Genomic DNA, 22,269 nt, shown 5'->3' with positions numbered 1-22,269 from the left:
GGTTCACACCTGTAAACCCAGCACTGCATGATGGTTCACACCTGTAAACCCAGCACTGCATGACGGCTCACACCTGTAAACCCAGCACTGCATGACGGCTCACACCTGTAAACCCAGCACTGCATGACGGCTCACACCTGTAAACCCAGCACTGCATGACGGTTCACACCTGCAAACCCAGCACTGGAGCTGCTGAGGTGGGCAGCTTTCAAGATCATGGTCATCTTGGATTAGGTAGTGATACCTGGTTTCAAAAATAGAATGACAAAATAAAATTAAGAAGAATAATCAAGTAAAAGAAAGATTTCCCAGAGAGATTTCCTAGTTAAAAATATAATTTGGGGGCTGGAGAGATGGCTCAGTGGTTAAGAGCACCAACTGCTCTTGCAGAGGACACTGGTTCAGTTCCCAGCACCTACATGGTGGCTAACAACTGTCAGTAACTCCAGTTCCAGGGGATCTGACATCCTCTTCTGACCTCCACAGCATTGCATGATATGGATGTGCTTACATACATGCAGGCAATATATTCATATACATAAAATGAAAATAATAAAAATATTTTCAAAGAAGAATAATTTTATTACTTGAGATTTTTATACAGTGTATTTTTATCATAGTCAAACCTCCTCCTTCATTTCCTCTCAGAACCATCCCTATCTTCCTAGCCCTCTCACTTCATGTCTAATTTTTTTTACAACCTATCAAATCTAATTTGTGTCAAAATACCCTTCAGTGTGGATTTGTCCCCTGGAGTGTGGCCAACCCATCAGTATGCAAACCATAAAGAAAACTGACTCTCCCTCTCCCAAATAGCAATATCTCCTCAGCCAGGGGCGGGACTTCATGCCTACCTCCCCTCTCTGTGCTGGGATTTTGTCTGGCTGGAGCTTTCTCAGATGGGCATGCTGTCACAACCACTGTGGGTTCCTATGTGCAACTGCCCTGCTGTGTTGGGAAAACGCTGACTGCAGTCATCTATCTCCCCTGGCTCTTACAATCTTGCTGCCCCTCTTCTGTGGTGCTCCCTGATCCTCTGGGGAAGGGGTGTCATACAGATCCCTATGTAGGGCTGAGCTCTTATTCGCTGCATGGTGACTAGCTGTGGGTTTCTGTGCTAATCATCATTTACTTCAAAAAGAAACTTATCAGAATTGAGAGTGCACTTATCTATGGGTATGACGACAAGTCATTAGGAGCCAGTTTAATACTATGTCCGTTTAGCAGAATAATAGTAGTAGGCTCTCCCCTACGGCTTGGGACCTGTCTAGCCACAGGTTCATGGGTCCAATAATGGTATTATGTAAGAGTTTCATCAAATCCAATCAGAAAGTGGTTGGTTGTTGCCATGGCATTCTTGCCAGGCCAGTCCTTATTGTAGCTGAAAGCGTTCACAGCTGGGTAACTGACATTCTTCTCTTTCAACAGTGTGAAAGATAGCCAGTAGGGATGAAGCTTCCTGGTCAGTTCCAGCTGGATTTCTCAAGGTTCTATGACTAAAGTATGTGGTATCTTCAGCAATAGGATGTTACTGTCAAGTTCTGAAGGGTAATCAAGAGACATGGAAATAGCCAGTAGTTTTGAGGGTCTCTGTGATGCCTCCTGTCCAACATTTCCAAAAAAGGGAGCCCATACCTGGCACTGGGCTTTTTATCTGTGTGTGGTGTCTGAAAGGGACAGTGTTCTCCCTACCATAGGATAACTCCATTTAAATTCTTTTTATATATGCATGCATTTTAGGAAGCTTCCATATGTAAGTTTCCATATGATTTTTTTTCAAAGGCCCTTTGGTGTTACTTATCTCTCCTTATACCTCCTCCTCTACCCTGCCCTCACATCTCACACTCCATTAAAGCTTTCCTGTTCTCCTTACAGGCATTTTATCTCCTCTTCTATGAAGCCACCTCTCCCCCATGGCTCTTTATTAGTTTCCTGACCTTTGTGTGTTTTCCAGTTGAAACACATATATCTAAACATTCATTGCTAACATTCACATATGAGAGAAAACATTGTTGTGAGGTGCTTCACCAGAGAAGACCATTCAAAGTTTTGCTGAATGAAAGTCTTGCTCACCAGGGGCTACACACGGGTGTTGGAACCCAAATGTGTAGCCCCAAGTCATCTCTAGGTTAAGCTAGGGTATACAGAGAAACTATAGCCAGGGGTAAAAAGCTTAAGTTCCCAAGCTGCACGTTCAAAGCCCCCTTAACAATTTTTATTCTATTAAGCAACAATTACTATTTTGCAGAATCAAGCAAAGCATAACCCAGAGAAGTCATAAATCTGCAGTTAGCAGGTACACTCCAGGACATGTTGACCTGTTTCTAAGACAACTGGGGTCCTGCTGATATGTGTTCCCATACCATGGACCAACTGCCTAATAATTTCAGAGACTAGAGTCAACCTAAATTTTAACATGGCATGCGTAGCTATGGTCAAGAGGATGCCATATCACAACATGTAACATTTAACTTTCTAGATCTGGATTATCTCACTCAGAATGATTGTTTCCAGCTCCATTCATTACTTGCAAATTCCATGATTTTGTTTTTCTTAACAGTTGAATAATATTCCATTGTGTAAATGTACCACTCTTTCCTTATCCACTCATTGATGGATGTCTAGGTTGTTTCTACTTCCTGGCTATTGTGTACAGAGCAGCAGTGAACATGGATGAACAGGTATTGCTGTAGTAGTATATAGAATCCTTTGGTTATATGCCTAAGAAGGGTATAGCTGGAAGATACGGTAGATCTTTCTAGGTTTTTTTTTTTTTTTTTGAGGAATAGCTACACTGATTTTCCTAGTGACTGCACAAGTTTGCACTCCCACCAGTAGTGAACAAATGTTACCTTTCCCCCAAATCCTTGCCAGCATTTGTCATCCTTTGTTTTTTGATCTTAGCCATTCTGACAAGGTAAGATGAAATTTCAAAGTAGTTTTAGTTTGTATTTCCTTGATGGCTAAGATTGTTGAGAATTTAAAAAAATATTCCTCAGCTATTTTCATTTAATCTTTGGAAAACTCTGTTTAGTTCCTTGTTCCAGTTTTTAGTTGGGTTATTGTTTTTGATGTTTAGTTTTTTGAGTTCTTTATATATTGTAGATACTGACTCTCTGTCAGATATATAACTAGTAGAGTTTTTCCCATTCTGTAGGCTGCCTCTTTACTCAAGTCATGGTGTCCTTTGATGTAGATGTAGAGTTTTTATGTTTAATGTGGTCCCATTTGTCAACTGTTCATCTTAATGTCTGCACCATCAAAGTCCTCTTCAGAAAGTCCCTTTCTGAGCCTATAAGTTCCAGTATGTTCTTTACTTTCTATTAGAGTCAGGGTTTCAGGTCTTGGGATGAGATTCTTGATCCACTTGGAGTTGAGTTTTGTGTATGGTGAGAGATAAGGATCTAGTTTCATTCTTCTACATCTAGTTTGACCAGCACCATTTGTTAAAGGGTCTGTCTTTTCTCCACTGGGTATTTTTGGCCTCTTTGTCAAAAGTCAGGTGACCGTGGGTGCATGGATATATACATCTGGATTGTCAATTCTTTTCCATTGATCTATGTTTCTATTTCAGGCCAGTACCATACTGTTTTATTACTATAGCTCCATAGCCTAACTTAAAATCAGGGATGGTGATACCCTAGCTCTTATTTTACTGTTTAGGATTGTTTTGGTTATTCTTTTTTATGTTTCAATAAGAAATTTAAAATAATTTTTTCAATTTTTGTAAAGAATTGTGTTGGAATTTTAGTGGGGATTGTGTTGAATCTGTAGATTGCTTTTGGTAGGATGTCCATTTTCACAATATGTCTTATCGATCCATGAGAATGGGAGGTCTATTTTCTGGCATCTTCTTCAGTTTCTTCAACGTCTGAAAGCGTTTTATTATACAAGTCTTTCACTTCCTTGGTTAGATTTATTAATATATAATAAAGGCTACTGTGAATGGGATTGTTTCCCTGATTTTTTTCTCCTTATGTTTGTTGTTGGTGTAGAAGAAGGCTACTGATTTTTGTTAATTTTGTAACCTGCTACTTTGCTAAGTGTGTTTATCAGCTCTGAGTTTTCTGGTAGAGATTTTAGGGTTTTTTTAATGCACAGAATCATATCATCTGCAAATAAGGATACTTTGATTGAACAACAGTGGAGAGAGTAGACATCCTTATCTTGTTCCTGATTTAAGTGGAAATGTTTTGTGTTTTTCTCCATTTAGCTTGATGGTTGCTATGGGCTTGTTGTGTACTGCCTTTATTGTGTTAAGATAGGTGCATGTATTGTTAGGTTCTCCATGAATTTTATCACGAAGGGATGCTGGATTTTTTTCAAAGCTTTTTTCTACATCTAATGAGATAATTGCATGGTTTTTGTTTGTGTCAGATACATATTTGAATTTATTAATGTTGCATCTTGGAATAAAGCCAACGTGATCATGGTGAATCATCTATTTGATTTGCACTTAAATTTGGTTTGCAAGTGGTTTGTTGATAATTTTTGCATCTATGTTCATCAGCAAGATTGTCCCATAACTTTGTCTTTTGTTGGGTCTTTGCCTGATTTGAGTATCAGAGTAATACTGGCTTTGTAAAAAGAACTTAGAGTGTTATTTTTTTTATTTTATAGAACAATTTGAGAAGTCCTGGTATTAGTTTGTCTTTGAAGTTCCTGTAGAATTCTGCACTGAATCCATCTGGTCCTGGGCTTTTTTTACCTGGGAGGCTTTTATTTACTCCTTCTATCTCACTGGTTGCTGTGGGTCTATTTAAATGATTTATTTTATCTTGCTTTCACTTTTTGATAGGCCATATCTAGACATCCATTTCTTTTGGGTTTTTCAGTTTAGTGGAATATAGATTTTAAAGTTTGTCCTTATGATTTCATCTCTGACTTTATTAATTTGGGTTCTCTCTCTTTCTTTTGGTTAAACTGGCTAAGTTTGCCAATCTTGTTAGTCTTTTCAAAGAGCCAACTCTTTCATTGATTCTTTGTATTATCTTTTTCATTTCTATTTCATGAATCTTAACCCTGATTTTGTCTATCTATCTCCACTTACTCTTTTCAGGCTTTGTTCTTGGTTTTCCAAGGCCTCGAGTGCATCATTAAATTATTAATGTGAGCGGTTTCTAATTTTCTGATGTAGGAACTTAATGCTATAAACTTTCTTCTCTCTCAGGATTACCTTCATTGTGTCCCATGTATTTTGGTATGTTGTGTTTTCATTTTCACTCAGTACTAAGAATTAAAAACTTTCCCTTTTTGATTCCTCCCTTGATCCAATTTTTATTTGGCGATGTGTTTTTTGGTTTCAAGGAGTTTATGTGCTTTGTATAGTTTCTAATGCTGTTGACAGCAGCTTTATTTGTGGTCAGATAGAATGCAGGATGCTATCTCAATTTTCCTCCATTTGTTGAGTCTGACTTTGTGTCCTAAAATATGGTTGATTTTGGAGAAATTTCTGTGGGATGCTAAGAAGAAAGAGTACTCTTCATTGTTTGGGTGAAACGTTCTGCAGGTGTCTGTTAGATCCATTTGATTTATTATGTCATTTAATCCCAGAGTAGTATTTGTCTGGTGGCCTGTGTCCTACTGAGAGTGCATCTATCAGGATCCCTTCTTTGGTCTGTACCTTTAGTGTTTTGGTCATTATGTGACAGGCTTCTTTTCTGATCCCATCGGTGTGGTACTCTGTATGCCTCTTGCGCCTTGTAGGTGCCTTTCTCCTAAATTTGGGAGTGCTTCCCCCATTATTTTGTTGAAAGTATTTTCTGTGCCTTTGGCTTGGGTTTCTTCTCCTTCCTTAATACCTATGATTTGTAAGTTTGGTCCTTTTATAATGTCGAGGAGTTCCTGCTCTCCACCTGCTCTTTATTTTTATTTTTTTAGATTGAACATCTTTGACTGAGTGATCCAGTTCCTCTCCCTTGTCTTAAAGTCTTGATATTCTGTCTTCCAATGGATCCCTTCTGTTGCTGAGGTCTTTCTTTGTTATTTCACTAAGTTTCTCATTTCAAGTTTTATTTTAACTTGGCTTTCTTAAGAAATTCTGATTTTTGGGTCTGGAGAGATGGCTCAGCAGTTAAGAGCACTGGATGCTTTTGCAGAAGACATGGGTTCAAGTCCCAGTACCCACATGGCAGCTAACAACTATCCAAAATTCCAGTTCCCGGGGTTCCTTGTTCTGGTCTCGAAGGACATTGTACAACATGGGTACCCATACACACATGCAGGTAACACACTCATACATGTAAAATAAAAATAACAAATAAAATGTAAGACAGAAATTCTATTTCTTACGTATTAAGTTATATTTTAATATTTAATTACTTTCTTCATTTCGTTCAGCTGTCTGTGTTTTCGTGCTCTTCATTCAAGAACTTGCGCATGTCCTCTTTGAGTTCACTGAACAAATTTATAAATGCTATTTTGAAACTATTGCCTGTGCATCAGCTAAGTTGCTCTTCTTAGGGGACATTGCAATGGGTGTACTTGTTTCTGGAGGAGACATATTGTCTTGGTTATTCGTGTTTGTGCTTTTGTAAAGGGATCTAGGCATCTGGAGCTTAGCCATTTGTAGTGTTTCTTAATATGGATAACTGGTCTCACCTTCGTTGAGTGTCTGAGTGGATCTTTGTTTGCTGTTACCCCAACTTGTCAGGTGGCAGACCAGCTCAATGATGCTTGGGGTTTGATCTCTGGGTAACTGTGTTGATGTGAGAATGTGGTGTCAGACATATTCCCAGCACAGGAGGGAAAATGTGCACTTCTGAGCCTGGGAACAAACTTTCTATAGAGTTATTTGATTCTTCAGAAGAGTATGGAAGGCTCACATAGTTATGCAGGTGGTCCTTGGGTGGCAGGGGCTGGGGTCACAGTAGGATAAGGATGTCAGTGACTTCAGGTGAAGGTAAATGGGGTGGAGGCCTAGTCTGAGGTCCAAGTCATAGTCCCAGGACTCCTTGAAATCCCTGGGCAGTGTGGTGAATGGGGTGGTTGGAGGACAGGAATGGGGCAGGACTCTGGGCATTCCTTTCCGTGAGTCAGGGGTCCTGGCAGCTTAGAGGGAGCAGTCATTTTTGGACTGGGGAGGGCTCTGAGGGTGTCTACCTGTGGGTTGGAGGTCATGGAAGGGCCACTAATTGAGTTATTTTGTTGTTGTTGTTAGCAATACAATTGATATATATTTATACATTTTAGATTTTAATGTTTTTTTTAAATGTGATATTGTACTTATAAATTTCAAAAACATTTTTTTTTGGTCTTAGCCCCAGCTGTCTTGGAACTCACTATGTAGACCAGGCTGGTCTCAAGCTCACAGAGTTCCACCTGCCTCTGCCTCCCAAGGGCTGGGATTAAAGGCACGCACCACCATAAATTTCTAAATTTATATTTTCTCTTATTTTTCTTTTTTGACTATACCTTTTTAAAAAACCCATTTACTAGAACATACTTCTAACCTTACCTTTGTCTTTTCTGACAGATGACATTTGACCCAGAAATCTTCTTCAATGTTTTGCTGCCTCCAATTATATTTCATGCAGGATACAGTCTGAAGAAGGTAAAATCCGTAAGGGTCGTCAACCTCTCCTATCATGAAGTAGAGCATTTTGCCAGTGCTAATGAATAGTAGTTATTTTATGGGATTTCCTGTTCTATAAGAATAGCATTGTGTAGATTTTCTCATAAAGGTTCAACCCTGACATTCTCAGAATGCTTCTAAACCTGCTTTGTGTAATAGCCAGGACATTAACCACACACATTTATTGAACTCTTGAAATGTGGTTTGTCGAAAGTGAAATGCTCTATAAATGCAAAGTCTGTGCCAGATGTTAAAATCTTGGTCTTTTAAAAAAGAATGTAAATCAACTCAATTATGTTTTATAATGATTTCATGAAGAAATGATAGCATTTGGGGTATATTACGTAGGACAAGATACTGTCAAATCCCATTTCACCTTTTAAAAATTTATTTATTGTGGCTCACTGGAAGAACTGTAAATGATATATGTGGCCCATATTATCTTTCCACTGAATAGTGCTGAATGTTCTAACAGTAGATGACTGTGAGCAAAGAGTCACTGACCCATTCACCTTGGGTGTATCCACCAAAATGCTGTGGTGTTCACAGAGAAAGCTGCAGCTCTCTGTTGCTGAGCACCTGCCTGGCAGTGCTCAGGCATAGGCTGACTGCACATTTCATAGGTTAGTAATTCACCCGGGTGTCTAGTGCTGGCTTCGCAGGTGTGCAGAGTGAGGCAGAGGGAATGTGCTGTTTTTTCTGATGCCCCCCCGCCGCCCCCCGAAGGTGCTTGGAGCTCCCCTCCTCCCTGTCATCTCTAACAGCAGGCAGCTTCTTCATCACAACTTTTTGTGGGCTCCAGGCTCCCTCTTGCTGCCGGTGTTGGCTACTCAGCTCCCACTAAATGATTGGAAGGGCATTTTCCTAGACAAGGATTTGCAAAGTATAAGCATTTAGATTTATTCATCTCCTACCTCAGTACTAGACATCATTAAAATATTTATTTAGTTCAGGCTTTTGGTATTTGATTATATCACAAGACATGTGAAGGAGAGAATATAATTTTTTTTTTTTTTTGGTCTTTTTGAGACAGGGTCTCCCTGTAGCCTCAGCTGGCCTGGAACTCACTATATAGACCAGGCTGGCCTTGAAGTCACAGAGATCCACCTGTCTCTGCCTTCCAAGTGCTGGGATTAAAGGCGAGTGCCACCACACTCAGTGAGAACAGAATGTTTTATGAAAGTCAAATGCCATTTAAATCTCTGAGAATAATATTCTAAATGCTAAAGCTGTTATGTCTACAAAACCCTCCTGATAATTGTTAATTGTCCCTGAGACTACTTCATCTTCTGGATTCTTTTCATTTGTTTCCCTTTATACTTATCCTTTATTGAGGAGTTACTTCCATCTCTACAGACGTAGTAAAGCCAGGCATGAATCTCCGAATATAAGACTTGCCTAGCCAGGGAGAAGAGGGAGGGCTTGAGCAGGGTAGGCTTATTTTTATTTCCCATTATACTAAGAGATGCAGATGTGCTCTATGAAATATTTTCTGTTTCTCCCCAGAGACACTTTTTTCAAAACTTGGGGTCTATTTTAACATATGCCTTCTTGGGAACTGCCATCTCCTGTATCGTCATAGGGTAAGTGATATTCAGAACTTGAGTTCTAGGTGGCTGGAAGTCACTGAGTGACCTGGGCAGGAATCTCAGACTTCCTGCTGCTTGGGCTGATCTTAAATTTTTTTTCTAGTGTGTCACATATGGGTCTGTTTTGTCATGTTTCCATGCTAGGAATCTGATGTGCTAGGTGAATGCCCTGCCCTCCATCCCCTATCCCAGTACATTCTTCTAACTGGTCCAAAGTTTCCATGCCTTTTGATAAGCACAAGGCTCCAAATTAAAACAAACTGCCATTGGACTGCTGGATTTTCTCTGTGAGTTCTGAGCTTCTGATTTAGAGCATCACTTGGACTGAGTTATGGGAAGCAGCTCCCAATCTTTGTTAGCTTGAATAAGGCAGATATGCTCAATACATTTTTGCATCATCTTTGCAGGGCTCTGCCTACATTTGACAGGAATATAGTAGTAGCTATGTGCCAAGGGTTTTCTTTCTAAAGGAGGGTTTACCAGAGAGCAATTTGAAACAGATAGGTTCAAATATCAGCAGAATTGTGTATTGCTGGGGTAGCTTTGTGCTTGATGCCCTGTAGAATATGAGCCATTTTTTCTCAATATATTTGTTGGTTATGCTGCTAGTCCGAAGTCAAACTGCAGATACTCTGGCTCACAGCTCACCAAAAAGCAAAGTGAGGTCCAAAATGGTGAATCCTGTCCAATCTACTTATGATCCTATCGAATGCATGGACGCTCCACTGCTGAAAAGCATCCAGCAGCTGAGACGGTGGTGGTGATGCATCCATCTTAAACTGTGTGATACAGCCAACTCTACCCTTGATTTTTACTGCTCACAGCTGTCATCACTCTAACCAGAAAATCATGCTGAATGTACCTGCCAGTCATGGCTCTGGCCCTTCTTTTATGTGATATTTAATGTTGCCTAGCCAAGACTCAAGATGTGTCAGACGAGTCTCTATGCAAATCTGAAAGCAGAGAAATTTTCTATTGAACACTGCTAAGTCTTACTGAGTCAAAGCTAGAAGGGCTAAGCTACATTCTGTGAAAACATAAATGCGGTTGAGGTAGAGAAGCAGCTAAAGATTTTAGTACTTGAAGGCGGATGCTTGCATTAGTGAAGCTTCCTCAAGTCTAGTCTCCCAAGTGCTCATTAAATTATGTATGACCTAAGAGATGCAGTGGGCCTGGTCCTTCACAAAGACATTTTGGGAGGCCCTCATGACCTGTGAGTGTGCAGGAACTGAATTTGGAAATTTTGAAACTCATAGGACCCCGAAGTCTGTGTCATTAAAACTGTTCATTCTGAATATGAGGTATTTTGAAAGGCTGACTGATTAGGCCAAACTTATCATAGTGAGAACAGGGCCACGGTCAAGATGGCATTCAGAACCTCAGCTCCTGACCCAGCAGATCTTGCCACCATCCTGTCTTTAGCAATTTCTCTTGAATTCCCTACATCCCTATGTACTGTCTCAGCTCTTTCACAGAGGTGCTGAGGTATGTGGCCTCCTGACAGATATTTGATATTTCATGAGTATCTGAATTTTATAATGGATGGAAATTTCTAGCTACTAGACAATGCTGAATTCTATTATTAGTTTTCATTATTACTCTATTTCCTTTGTACTTTGAATTTTAAGTACATTTACAAATATTTGTATTGCATGCTTTCACTTCTTAAAATCTATACTCTTTCTTATGTATGATGTACTCTATTAAAAAATTAAAGGAACAATATATGATGGGCTTAAAATTGTCTTTTTCTGATTAGTTCAATCTAAGAGATATGGTGATTTTCCCCTTATTGGAGCTGAGAATTTCTGTTGATTTTTTTTTTTTTTTGAGTGGGGGTAACCTTAGCTAGACTGGAATCTGTCATGCAGACCAGCCTGGTCTCAAACTCATAGCAGGTCTCCTGCCTCTTGCCTTCCAAATTCTGAAATTAGAGGACACTACATCAAACTTCTTTTAATTGATTTCTAAGTGTATAACCAGAAATTTAAAGAGTACTTTGAAGAAAAATGCTCTCTGAAAACTTTTACAATTATGTTATCTGTTTGAACTGGGTATAATAGCAGCAACAAGAACTAACAGGCTGTGTCATGGTGTAGAAACGGATTGGCAGCTTAAACATTGTAGGCTCGTGTCTGGCAAGGTGACAGACATGGTTGAAGAGTTTTAGCTTCAATAAGGTCCTGCTTATACTTCAGGAAGGTCATTTTGGTGACCATAAAGAGTAGAAGTTATAGACTCAGGAAAGATGCCAGGGAATATCATTTAAGTTAAATCAGGGAACTATTTAAGAGACCCATTCACAGACCTGTTTAGAAATGACAAGGCCTGGAGCAGGCAATAGCAGCCAGTGGTCAAGGAGTCATTGGGGTGAACAGGGGAAGTGCAGGGCAAGTGCAGCGGAATGGCAGGAACAGCTCTGAGGAAAGGGAAGAGTCACTCATAAGCAGACTAAGAACTGCTGGGTCCTTGAAACAGGAAGAAGACCAACAGAGCTTGTTCTGCAAGTCAAAAGAAAAAGAAAAGAAATGGAAGACAGTGTCTACACAGGAGAGGCTGAGTGGGAAATGAATTGTAATAGCCGCTGGATTTGGGCCCTAAGAACTAAGGGGTGGCTTAAACTTGTCCTATGAACAGAAACACAGGGAGGGTACTGACAGACAAGTTCAGTTGTCTGGGGAGAGACCACTAAGAAAGAGAATTAATCTTGGTATATGATTTCACAACTTTGTTTTGGTTTTTTTGTTTGTTTGTTTGTTTGAGACAGGGTTTCACTATCTGACCTTAAACTTATTCCATAGCCAAGGCTGGATATGAACTCTTGGTGATCCTCCTGCCTCAGCATCCTAAGTGCTTAGGATTGCAGGCTTGTGTTACCATACCCAGACAATCTCAGAATTTCTGTAGGAGAGATACATACTGAAACTTAGACCAAACCGATACTTTAATAACTATTGTATGAGGTCTAATAAACCCTAGAAAATGACTGGTTACGTTATTCTGATAAATGATTTATTTATTAACATTTATCGAATGTCAATACTGCCATACTGCTTTAAAAATACTTGAAATAGATTGTATCATTTAATCTTCAAGATAATCTTATTAAATAGATATCATTTATTACCCTTATCTAATAAATGAGACAACTGAGTTTTGGAGAAGATTGCACAGTGGGCAGCCATAGAGCTGGGATTAGTGACTACATAGTTTGGTTCCAGAGTAAAGTGATTTTGTTTTCTCTATTTTTATTGAATTTTTGTACATTTCGTACAATACAACTTAATCATATTTAGACTCCCTTCCCTATCTGCACGTCCCTATAGGCTCCCCCCCAGATTTCATGCATTTCAGGGTAAAATTATTAATGCCCCCAAACTGCTTTACTTGTATTTGTTGAATGTTATCACTAAAAGTTAAAGTTGTAAAACTGAACCAGAATTCACTAGCTGCATATCTATCTCTTCATCAGCCCAGTAGGCATTGTCAAAAGCACAGGACACATTTATTTGGGAATTTCATTCAAAAAAAATTCACATTTTTAAGGGAAGAAGAGAAGCAGAGATGGTCAGCCTTGCGTGAATTTGGCAAGAAGATGATTCAGGTCAGTTAGACTGAACTCTGCAAGAAAACTGTCACAGAGGACGTGCATCCCAGGAGTGACAAATGCAAAAGGACGAGGCAGTCAGCTTTCCCACGCCGCTCAGGGCTTCAGTTAGGCTGTGTGTGGGGACACTGCAAAGTCCCAGCTTGAAATACAAGGCCCAGGAAGCCCAGCATCTGAAATGTATGGGAGTGGGAGGCCCCAGAGAGGGGTCAGATGAGAAGGGAACTCCACTAGCCACTAGCGAGCCATAGCCTTCTGAAGGCAAAAACATGATCTGGTCAAGATATCAACACAACTGGCTTTAAAGTTGAGCTCGGAAACTGCAGGAATCGGAACCCTTTGGTTTTGTTCCAACGTGCTAGTAATTAAGTTTAATAACTCAATATTATCTAGAAACAGTATAGACATCCTTCACACTACTTGGGAAAGTTTGACAATATCTCTTTTGGCAATACCAGCATAGGAAACTTTTTCTTATAACTTTTTAAAATTATTAATTTTGTACATTAGCACTCAGAGTTTTATTATTGCATTTTACACGTGTGCCATTACACTGTGTTCTAAACGTTTTAAAAAAATTTTGTGCATGTATGACGTGTGTGTGTGTGTGTGTGTGTGTAATGCAGTTTTCATGAGTTAGGACATGTATATGGAAGTCAGAGGACAAGCCTGGGTGTCTGTCCTCTTCCACCTTATATGAGACCAGGTCTGTTTATGCCAAGATGGCTGGACCGTGGGCTTCCAGTGATTCTGTCTCCCACCCCTATCTCCTGGTAGCAACACCCTGTGGTTATAGACACTAGCATCCAACATTTTACATAGATCTTGGAGGTCTGAACTCAGGCTATCAGACTTGCACAGCAAGTGCTTTACCCACTAATCGATTTCCCCAGTTCCCAAAACTTTGCTTTTTAAGAACTCACTGTCCTTAAAGAATTCAGTGAGCTTTTCTGGCATCATCCTGAATTTCATCACTTAGAGCATATCACCTTAAACATGCCTCTTATAAAGAGTATGTTTGAAATGTTTTTCTGTTTGCACCTCCATCTTTGGGAACTACTCCTTTATCTTCAACCTGTGTTCACTAAGTGTGCCATACCCTGTCACAATAACAACCTGTGCACCTTGTCCTGAGAACTTACTAGTATCCTTGAGATGCTTTTAAATATTGCACTTGTTTATTTATTTTGTGTATGTATGTGTACATGTGTATATACCATGGCCTGTATGTGGACATCAGAGGGCAGCTTATCAGAGTCCATTCTCTCCTTCCAACCTATACATTCCAGGGATCAAAATCAGGTTGTCAGGCTTGGCAGCAAACACTTTTATTCACCAAACCGTTTGTCCTGGATAGTTTTAGTGTCAAGTTGACACACCTGGGTTGAGGGAGCCTCAATTGGGGAAGTACCTCTATTGGACTGGCCTGTGGCCATGTCTGAGAAGCATCTTCTTGATGAGTGATGTGGGAGGGCCCAGCCCACTGTGGGTAGTGCCACCCCTGGGCAGGTGGGCCTATGATGTATAAGAAAGCAGGCTGAGCAGGGGCCAGGAGAGCAAGCCAGTAAGCAGCATTCCTCCGTGGCCTGTGTTCCAGCTCCTGCCTCCAGGTTCCTGCCCTGAGTTCCTACCTTGGTCACCCTGATGAACTGTGACCCGGGATATGTAAGCTAAATAAACCCCTTCTTCCCCAAGTTGGTACTGGTCAGAGTATTTTGTCACAGCAATGGAGAAACAAACTACGACAGAAATTGGTACCAGAGAGTGTGGCACTGCTGTGACAGACCTGCCATTGGGAGGACTGCGGGAGCATTTGGAACTTTGGTCTGGAAAAGCCATTGCAAGCTTAGAGTTTGTTGCTGTGGAGCTTGGAACAGTTATGCTGAAAGAGTTGTGGACAATGGAGGCCCTGGGTGGTGAAGCCTCAAAGGGAAGCAGAGACTATCAGGGCTGTTTGTGTGATAGTTTGAATTGAGAATCTGTGGGTTCTGGTCAGCTGGGGAGAGCAAGCCAGTAAGCAGCATTCCTCCACGGCCTGTGCTCCAGCTCCTGCCTCCAGGTTCCTGCCCTGAGTTCCTACCCTGGGCTCCTGGATGAACTGTGACCCAGGATATGTAAGCTAAATAAACCCTTTCCTCCCCAAGTTGGTAGTGGCCAGAGTGTTTTGTGGCAATGAAGGACAAACTAAGACACCATTTTTCCAACCCAAGGTGTTTTTTTAATTATAATTTTTTTATTTTTTGTGTATTTCATACAGAACATCTCAAACAATCTTAATCATCTTTATATACCCATCTCCACTGGCACCCTCCCATAGCCTCCCCTGCCCATTGGAAATTTTTGTGTATTTCATACAGAACATCTCAAACAATCTTAATCATATTTATATACCCATCCCCACTGGCACCCTCCCATAGCCTCCCCTGCCCATTGGAGCCCATATACTCTGTCATACCTGTTACTGCCCACTGTGTTGTCAGTACCCCCAACCATTCCCCAGTGCTAGTCCATCTGCTGAGTCTAGTCAGCCTATCTAGAGTCCCTTGTTTTAGGAAGATCAGCTCCAAGGTGTTGTTTTAAGAGCAATGAAAATAATATTCTTTTAGTTTATCTGAATGGAGAATTTAAGCCAATTACACATTATCAAAAATATTACAGAAAGAATAGCTAATGTTTGAATTTCTTCTCATGTGCCAGATGTGGATATAAGCTTGTTACATGTATTATCTCATTTCGTTGTGACAATGCCCTATGAGGTAAGTGCTGTTGCTACCTATGTTTATATACAAGGCTGTAGAGCCTGAGACTTGTTCAAAGTTACACAGTAAGGAAATAGTAGTAAACGGCAAAGCCAACCCAACACCAGAGCATACATTCTTAGCATCCCCTCATCCTCCTAATATAACTAGTACACTTTCTATGTTTTGCACTTAATTACTATACCTGGCTGGCAAACTAAACCTTCAGTAACTTCAAGTTCTTGCATTTATCACTATAACTAGCAATTATGACAAACCTGAATACTTAAGAACCAGCTATGAGTTTAATTGTAGAGGACATGAAACCTGTCGTCTCTCACTGGAGTGGCTAGAAGGGTGGTTTGAATACACTTTACATTGCTGGACTCTTGGTAATTTACCCAGGAAAACTTGGATGTATAACTATGAGGTCATTTTCCATATTCTTGCCAACATTCCCCAGGTCTGATTTTTCCACTGGAATCCTGAGTATTCACTCAGAGAAGCTGCACCTGGCAGCCCCGCTGTCTGTCCACGAGGCATAGTCCTGAAGAGCCTCATGCAGCTCACTCTGAGTGGACATAGCTGCTCACCTAGGGACCTTTAGACCCAAGTGACCCTGGCATTGATTATGGAATTACTATTATTCTGTCCTTAGGTAGGGTGAGGTATGATGACCCAAATGCTGACCCCTTAATCCTGAAGAAGGGGCACATTTGGTAGTTTAGAAGCCAAAATGAAGATATGTAGCTCTAAGTAGCAGCTAAGTCATGTCCACTCATTTAAGCTCTAACCCTGGAAAAGAGCACGTTAGAGCTGGGCTCCTGGCTCAGGGAACAGGGACGCTGAGGTCATGCACAGAAAGTCTTCACGGAGGCACGAAACTTCTTGTTAGCCATGAATTTCTTTAGGAGACAGCCTGCATAGATTTCACCATTTCATCAGACCTCGAGAGAGTGACAGTCTTAAAAAAGACAAAAGAACCTTGTGCTTTCTAAGAGCCTGGGCAAACACATAGCTGGAACAGTGATGATTTTATGTGTCTCCACATTTAACTTGAACTGAAGCCTTCTCTAGAAGGCAATGAAGGTGACTGTAAAGTTTGGAAATAGACATGCTATCATTTTATCTTATGCTGTAAGTTAATAAGAATAAGCTAGTTATTATGCATTTGTGTTCCCAGACTTGTCTATCTGCTATATAGACTCCAGAGTGGGAGTGCCAGGTTATAGGTCTAAAATGAAAACTCATTTTTATTTTTTAACAAAATAATGCCTAATTGTTTTCCAAAGTAATGCTTCTGTTATTTTCTCTTAATGTTTGACAGTTTAGTAGGTATAAAATAAAATGGCATTGCGGTCTTCATTTAAATTTCCCTGATTGTTTGGGTCATGTTTTCATTGCTTTTCGACAGTTCTTTGATTGTTCCATATAGAAACCGATATTCACTTAGAGAGTTTATAAATACATCTCTTAGGTTGTATCTTTTACCTTTGCTTTGAACATGATGTCTTTAGTGAGCAGAGCTTCTTCATTTAATGTAGCAACATATGAGTGTTTTCTTGTATGGTTAACATGTTTGTAATTTGTTTAATAATTTCTCTCCATCCTAGAAACAGAATGATAGTTTCCACCTGTTTTAAAGTTTTTCCTTTGGCAGTAAGCACATTTTTGGAAAAATTTTGTATATGATGGAAAGTAGACTCCATTTAAATTTTCCTTCTTGAATTTATAGCCAGTTACGGTAATATTCATTATTAGCTGGCCCTGCATTTCCCCAGGCTTTTCTTCCATGTACTGTGGTTTCTATGTCTTGAATCTCAGTTCTCTTGGACTGTTCTCTGACCTATCACTGCCCCAATCCACCTGACTGTTGAGTGGTCTTTGTTACTACAGCTTCATACGTTGTAATATTTTGTACTCAAAGACTCCAAGGATGTTTTTCTCTGGGATTATATTATCTATCACTAGTTCTTCATTTGTTCATATATATTATAATATGCATAAGAATATATAAACTTAAAACATATAAACATATTCTTATGTATCTTGTTTACATTTACATACCGTATAACTATATTTCTGCATGTTTTCCTTAGAGACTTGCTTGAACTCAGCGAGAGGAAACACAGATAAAGGTATTTACAGAAACACTATTCCCAATAGTGGAAAATTTGGATACAACTCAAAACCCACCACTAGGAGACTAGGCAATTTCACATAACATTAAAATCCAGAGTAGTAAAATACAATAAGGCCATATATGATAGCATATATAATATATAACCTCAGAAATATAATGTGAGATAGACACATCAAATCCCGTAAAACTACATGTTTTGTGGAGCATCATTTTATACTGCTCATAAATTAGCAACACTGAATACTATTAAGACACACATGTGGGTATGAAGGTATGCCTGCATGCATGTAATAAGTATGGGAATTGAAAATATGGTAAAATAAAGGGACCAAAAGAAACACACAGGAGAGAGAATGTGCTGGCTCCTGGGCTGGACTTTTTTTCCAGGTGTGCTGTCCAGTATATCATTATTATATACAACTTGCATATATCTTCTGTGTCATCTCCTGCATGCATCAGTTACATTAAAAAGAAAAACTAAAGGGACATGTGGGAAGTGAAATTTTAACACATTTACAGAATTCTGTTTTATACTGAAGATTTCTGTTCTTGGGAAACTGATACATTTATTGTTTTTCTCTGTGTGTTTTAGTGAGAACAGTTTGGACTGGCAGGCAGCAGTAGAGAGACAAAATTGCCAAGAGAGGCTTTTCCAGCATCCCCAGCTTAATTCCTACAAGTCCCAAGGCCCCCGTGTGTTCCCTCTTCCTCCCATCAGCACTCTCTGTTATTCCTTCACTAGGTCCTTCCCTCCCAACTGTGTCTTCTCTCTGCCCCCTGGGACCGTCTGAACTGCTGCTGTGTCTCTGTCTTCTGTGAAACCTGGAGCTCAGGGAGGCATCGCTGGGTCAGACCGGAAGGTCTGGGCCTCCTGTGTATACTCATTTACTCTCTGAATTCTGAGTTGGCAGGAGTAGATATCACTGGTGTCAAGGAGAAAAACAAATTGACTACTTCCCAGACAGCCAAATAAGAAAACAATCTCCAGTCTGTGAGGGACCGCTCTGGCTGCTTACAGGGCAGTTTCTTATATCCATATTTAAGTACGCATGGACTATGTTGCTGACACCAGAGAGGAAAGGAAGTTTATGGGGAAACGAAAGAAAAGATAGGAAGGTACTCTGGAGAGCAGCGGAGGTACGATTTGGGGACAGAGAGCATGCATTACTCAGCAGCCTAGTCCTGCCAACCTGGGCAGTTCTGGGAGTGAGAATGACAGAGCAGGCAGAAAACACAGGGCCTCCCTGGGAAGCAGACAAAACCTGACTCCAAATTGGAAAGAGACACGTTGAAAACCCCAAAGGATGTTATGTAAGATTGTTGGGGTGGAAAAGGAGAAATGTCTCCTGATAAAAGAAAAATATGAGACATGGAATTTGTCTGAAGAGCATTTCTATTGAGCAATTGAGCCTAAAGATTCTGATTACAGTATGCCCTAATAAGTCAAGTCTTGAAAACACCAGTTCATCCTCTTCCTCTACTACCCTCAGATGTAAAGTCTGCTGGATTTTCCTTATTTAATCAAAATCTGATGGAAGAGTCAACAATATATGTAGCACTAGTTACACACACACACACACACACACACAGATAAGCAGACACAGAAACACACATATATACATATACATGCATGCGCTCAAACATGCCCCCCACGCACATATACATGCACACACACAAGTACAACAGCACACAAATGTGTTCACGCACTCAGACATGTAAACGCACACACACATGCACACACACACACACACACACAGCAGGTTGTGATGCTTTCATAAACTACAACACTGCAAACCTACTGACTTTCCCTGCGTGCTCTCCCACACTTTCTCTTGCCACCTCCAGGGGCGAATCTTGTCCTGATTTTCTGATTTTGCTCTCAGATTCTCTGTGCTCTAAAGCTTCATGGAAACAGTGCTGTGCTCCAGGTTGCGGCACAGTTGCTGTCGTCGCCATTCCTGAGTTATCTAAGACGGCAACCTGCTATAGGTTTTAGCTGTGGTGCATACACTTTCCTTGCTAGCATGCAAATGTGTGAATATTACATACTTCCTAGTTCTACGGATCAAACAGCAAGTGAACAAGTACTTGGGGGACTAGAGAAGCTTCTAGAGACATGATTTCTAGCCAGAGATCTTAAGCTATTCCAGAGAGAGCCAAGCAGAGATCTAGGAGCAGGTATCAGACATGGCACAGCGGGGGTTGGGGGGCGAGGAGGAGTCAGGTGTTCAGTGGTCGAAGATAAAATGGTGGGAGGCAGTGTCAGCCCAGAACTTGAAACCCGTGTACTGGAGTTTGGATGTGACTTTGTTGCTTGCAGGGTGGTAAGTAGTGACACACACTTTAAAATGGCGACTCTGGCAAGAATATAAAGATGGGTATAAGGAAATGAAGTCAGGAAAGCAGGAAAACAGAAAGTGCTAGAGGTTTGAATCTGGAGGCCACTTAGTGGGGCCCCGGAGCTATTTGGGTGATGAAACTGACAGGGCACTACTGATGCTCAAGGGGAGAAAAATGAAGGCCATTGTCGGGAAACAGAAAATTTCTGCCTCTACCCACATGCTTGCTGTGGGTTTGGCTGTCAAGTACAGCCCAGTTCAGACCTCAGAGGCTAGCCTTCCTCATCCTTCTCTGACATTTCCTGCTAGGCTGATCTTAGTTGTTATTCTTCTTGCTTTTCACGGGTCAACTGTTGAAAGCAAAGAATTAGTAAAAAGATTTGTGATCTATGCATCTGTTCATCAACGAGCAGAAAGAACAAAAGCGACAAGAGCTTTTAGGTGCATTTTCTGGGTGCTTGGATCTGAACTGCGGGCTCCGTGTTCATCACCTCATTTCGTCTTCACAATAAACAGTACAGAGAGAAGTGCCTGAGGCGCTGATTGTTTAGTAACTTTTATGAGATGTAATTGATTCTGGAGTATGCTAAACTCACCCTTGCAACTTAAATTGCATCCTTGGACCTCTTTCACACCAACACCATCAGTAGGTTGTTAGAAATATCTAGTCTTGGGCCGTACCCCAGACCTCCTGAACCTTTATCTGCATGTTATCAAGAGCCCTACGTGATTCCTGCAGATAATAAAATTTGCTATGCTGCATTCTAAAACTTAGCAGAGAGATTGAATACTTTTCTTAAGATTTACAAAAAACAGACTGCAGAAATGAAAATGATTTCAACCAACATTCAATCTATATTATGCAGGGATTATTGAAGCTAAACCAAATCAACTAATTTTATGATTCATATGCACAAGATTTATATGACACATATCTAGATCAAATGTTATATGTGTATCATACAGAAAATAATCAGTAGAGCACCGTTAGCCTGGTACACAGCCATCACAATGAAAAATGCTCAGTGCTCTGGTCTAAGGATTTTAGCACTTTAAGTGTGGGAGGTTCTCAACCTGATTTAGCAATTATACTAGGATGTCATTAAATTAAAATGGTCCAATTAAAGGAAGAGAAGTCAGTCTTAACTACAGCACTGAGAAGTTTTATTGCTCTATTTCCCTTTTAATCCACATTACTTGGGAGGTAGATATAAAGCTCTTTTCCCATGAGTAACCTATATAATCAACAGAATCACAACTATAGATGATGACACTGTGGCTCAGCACTGATGAGCAAGTGTAAGCCTGGAGGGAGGTCATTGCTACTAGATGATATTTCTTTCCATATGACTCTAGGCCACTTGCCCTGTAGTTATATCCCTGCCTTTAAAATGTAAGGGTGATTTCATGACTTTGTAAATTCACTCTCATGTTGACTACTTTTCTTGAAACTTTTATGCTTTCTAAATCAATTGACTGATCCTTTTCTTAGCTTATCAAGGATAGCATGCCACTTATTTTCTCTCCTCAAGTAAATTCTACAATACATGGAGAAATGTTAAAAACAAGGCCGGGTGTGGTGGCTTATGCCTTTAATCCTAGAACTTGTGAGGTGGAGACAGAAAAATCAGGAGTTCAAGGTCATTCTTGACACAAGGGGAGATAAGGGCCAGTCTGGCTGTTTGAGATCCTTTCTCAAACAAAACAAATTAAAGCAAAACAAAAATAAAAATAACAAGAAAAGCTGGTAAGTACAATGATGACAGTTTCTTGAATTCCCTGAGCATTTCCTGTTCATCAACCATTTCATAGGTAGTAAACTCTCTTGATCTTTCCAGTCCCCCATTTCAAGACTTCTCTCAAAATAAGATTACATCAGCTGGGCATAGTGGCACAGGCCTTTATTAATACCAGCACTCAAAAGGCAGAGGCAGGTGGATCTCTGTGAGATTGAGGTCAGCCTGGTCTACATAGTGAGTTCCAGGCCAGTTGGGTCTACAGGGAGACCCTGTCTCAAAAAAAAAAAAAAAAGACTAGGTATATTTATTTCTATAAAGTATCCCCAATTGGCTTTACTAAAACAGTTTCCTTTTTTTTATAATCTTAAAGAAGTTACAAGAGGTTTTAATAGCTCTTCTAATTTATTGAACAAACTCTTGCCAAACATTTTGTTAATTTACATTAGACACTTAAGGAATCTCAAGAAAGATTGTACATATAGAATATATATATATATATATATAATACGTAATGCAAAAAATGAATCCTAATGTAAACTTT

The 22,269-nt window shown here is 40.1% G+C and overlaps 1 protein-coding gene across 1 annotated transcript in view; it reads left to right on the top strand.

Annotated features, from left to right (window-relative positions):
* Positions 1 to 22,269, top strand: part of Slc9a9 (solute carrier family 9 member A9) — a 284,233-nt gene that overhangs the window by 55,023 nt on the left and 206,941 nt on the right. The window contains exons 3-4 of the mRNA XM_008827516.3: positions 7,475 to 7,552; positions 9,080 to 9,156. Coding sequence (XP_008825738.3) covers positions 7,475 to 7,552; positions 9,080 to 9,156 — 155 coding nt within the window. The remainder of the gene's footprint in view (positions 1 to 7,474; positions 7,553 to 9,079; positions 9,157 to 22,269) is intronic.

Source organism: Nannospalax galili, unplaced genomic scaffold (genome assembly GCF_000622305.1).
Source record: "Nannospalax galili isolate Female #2095 unplaced genomic scaffold, S.galili_v1.0 scaffold352, whole genome shotgun sequence".
Lineage (NCBI taxonomy): Eukaryota > Metazoa > Chordata > Mammalia > Rodentia > Spalacidae > Nannospalax > Nannospalax galili.
This window is presented reverse-complemented; position numbering and strand designations above follow the sequence as displayed.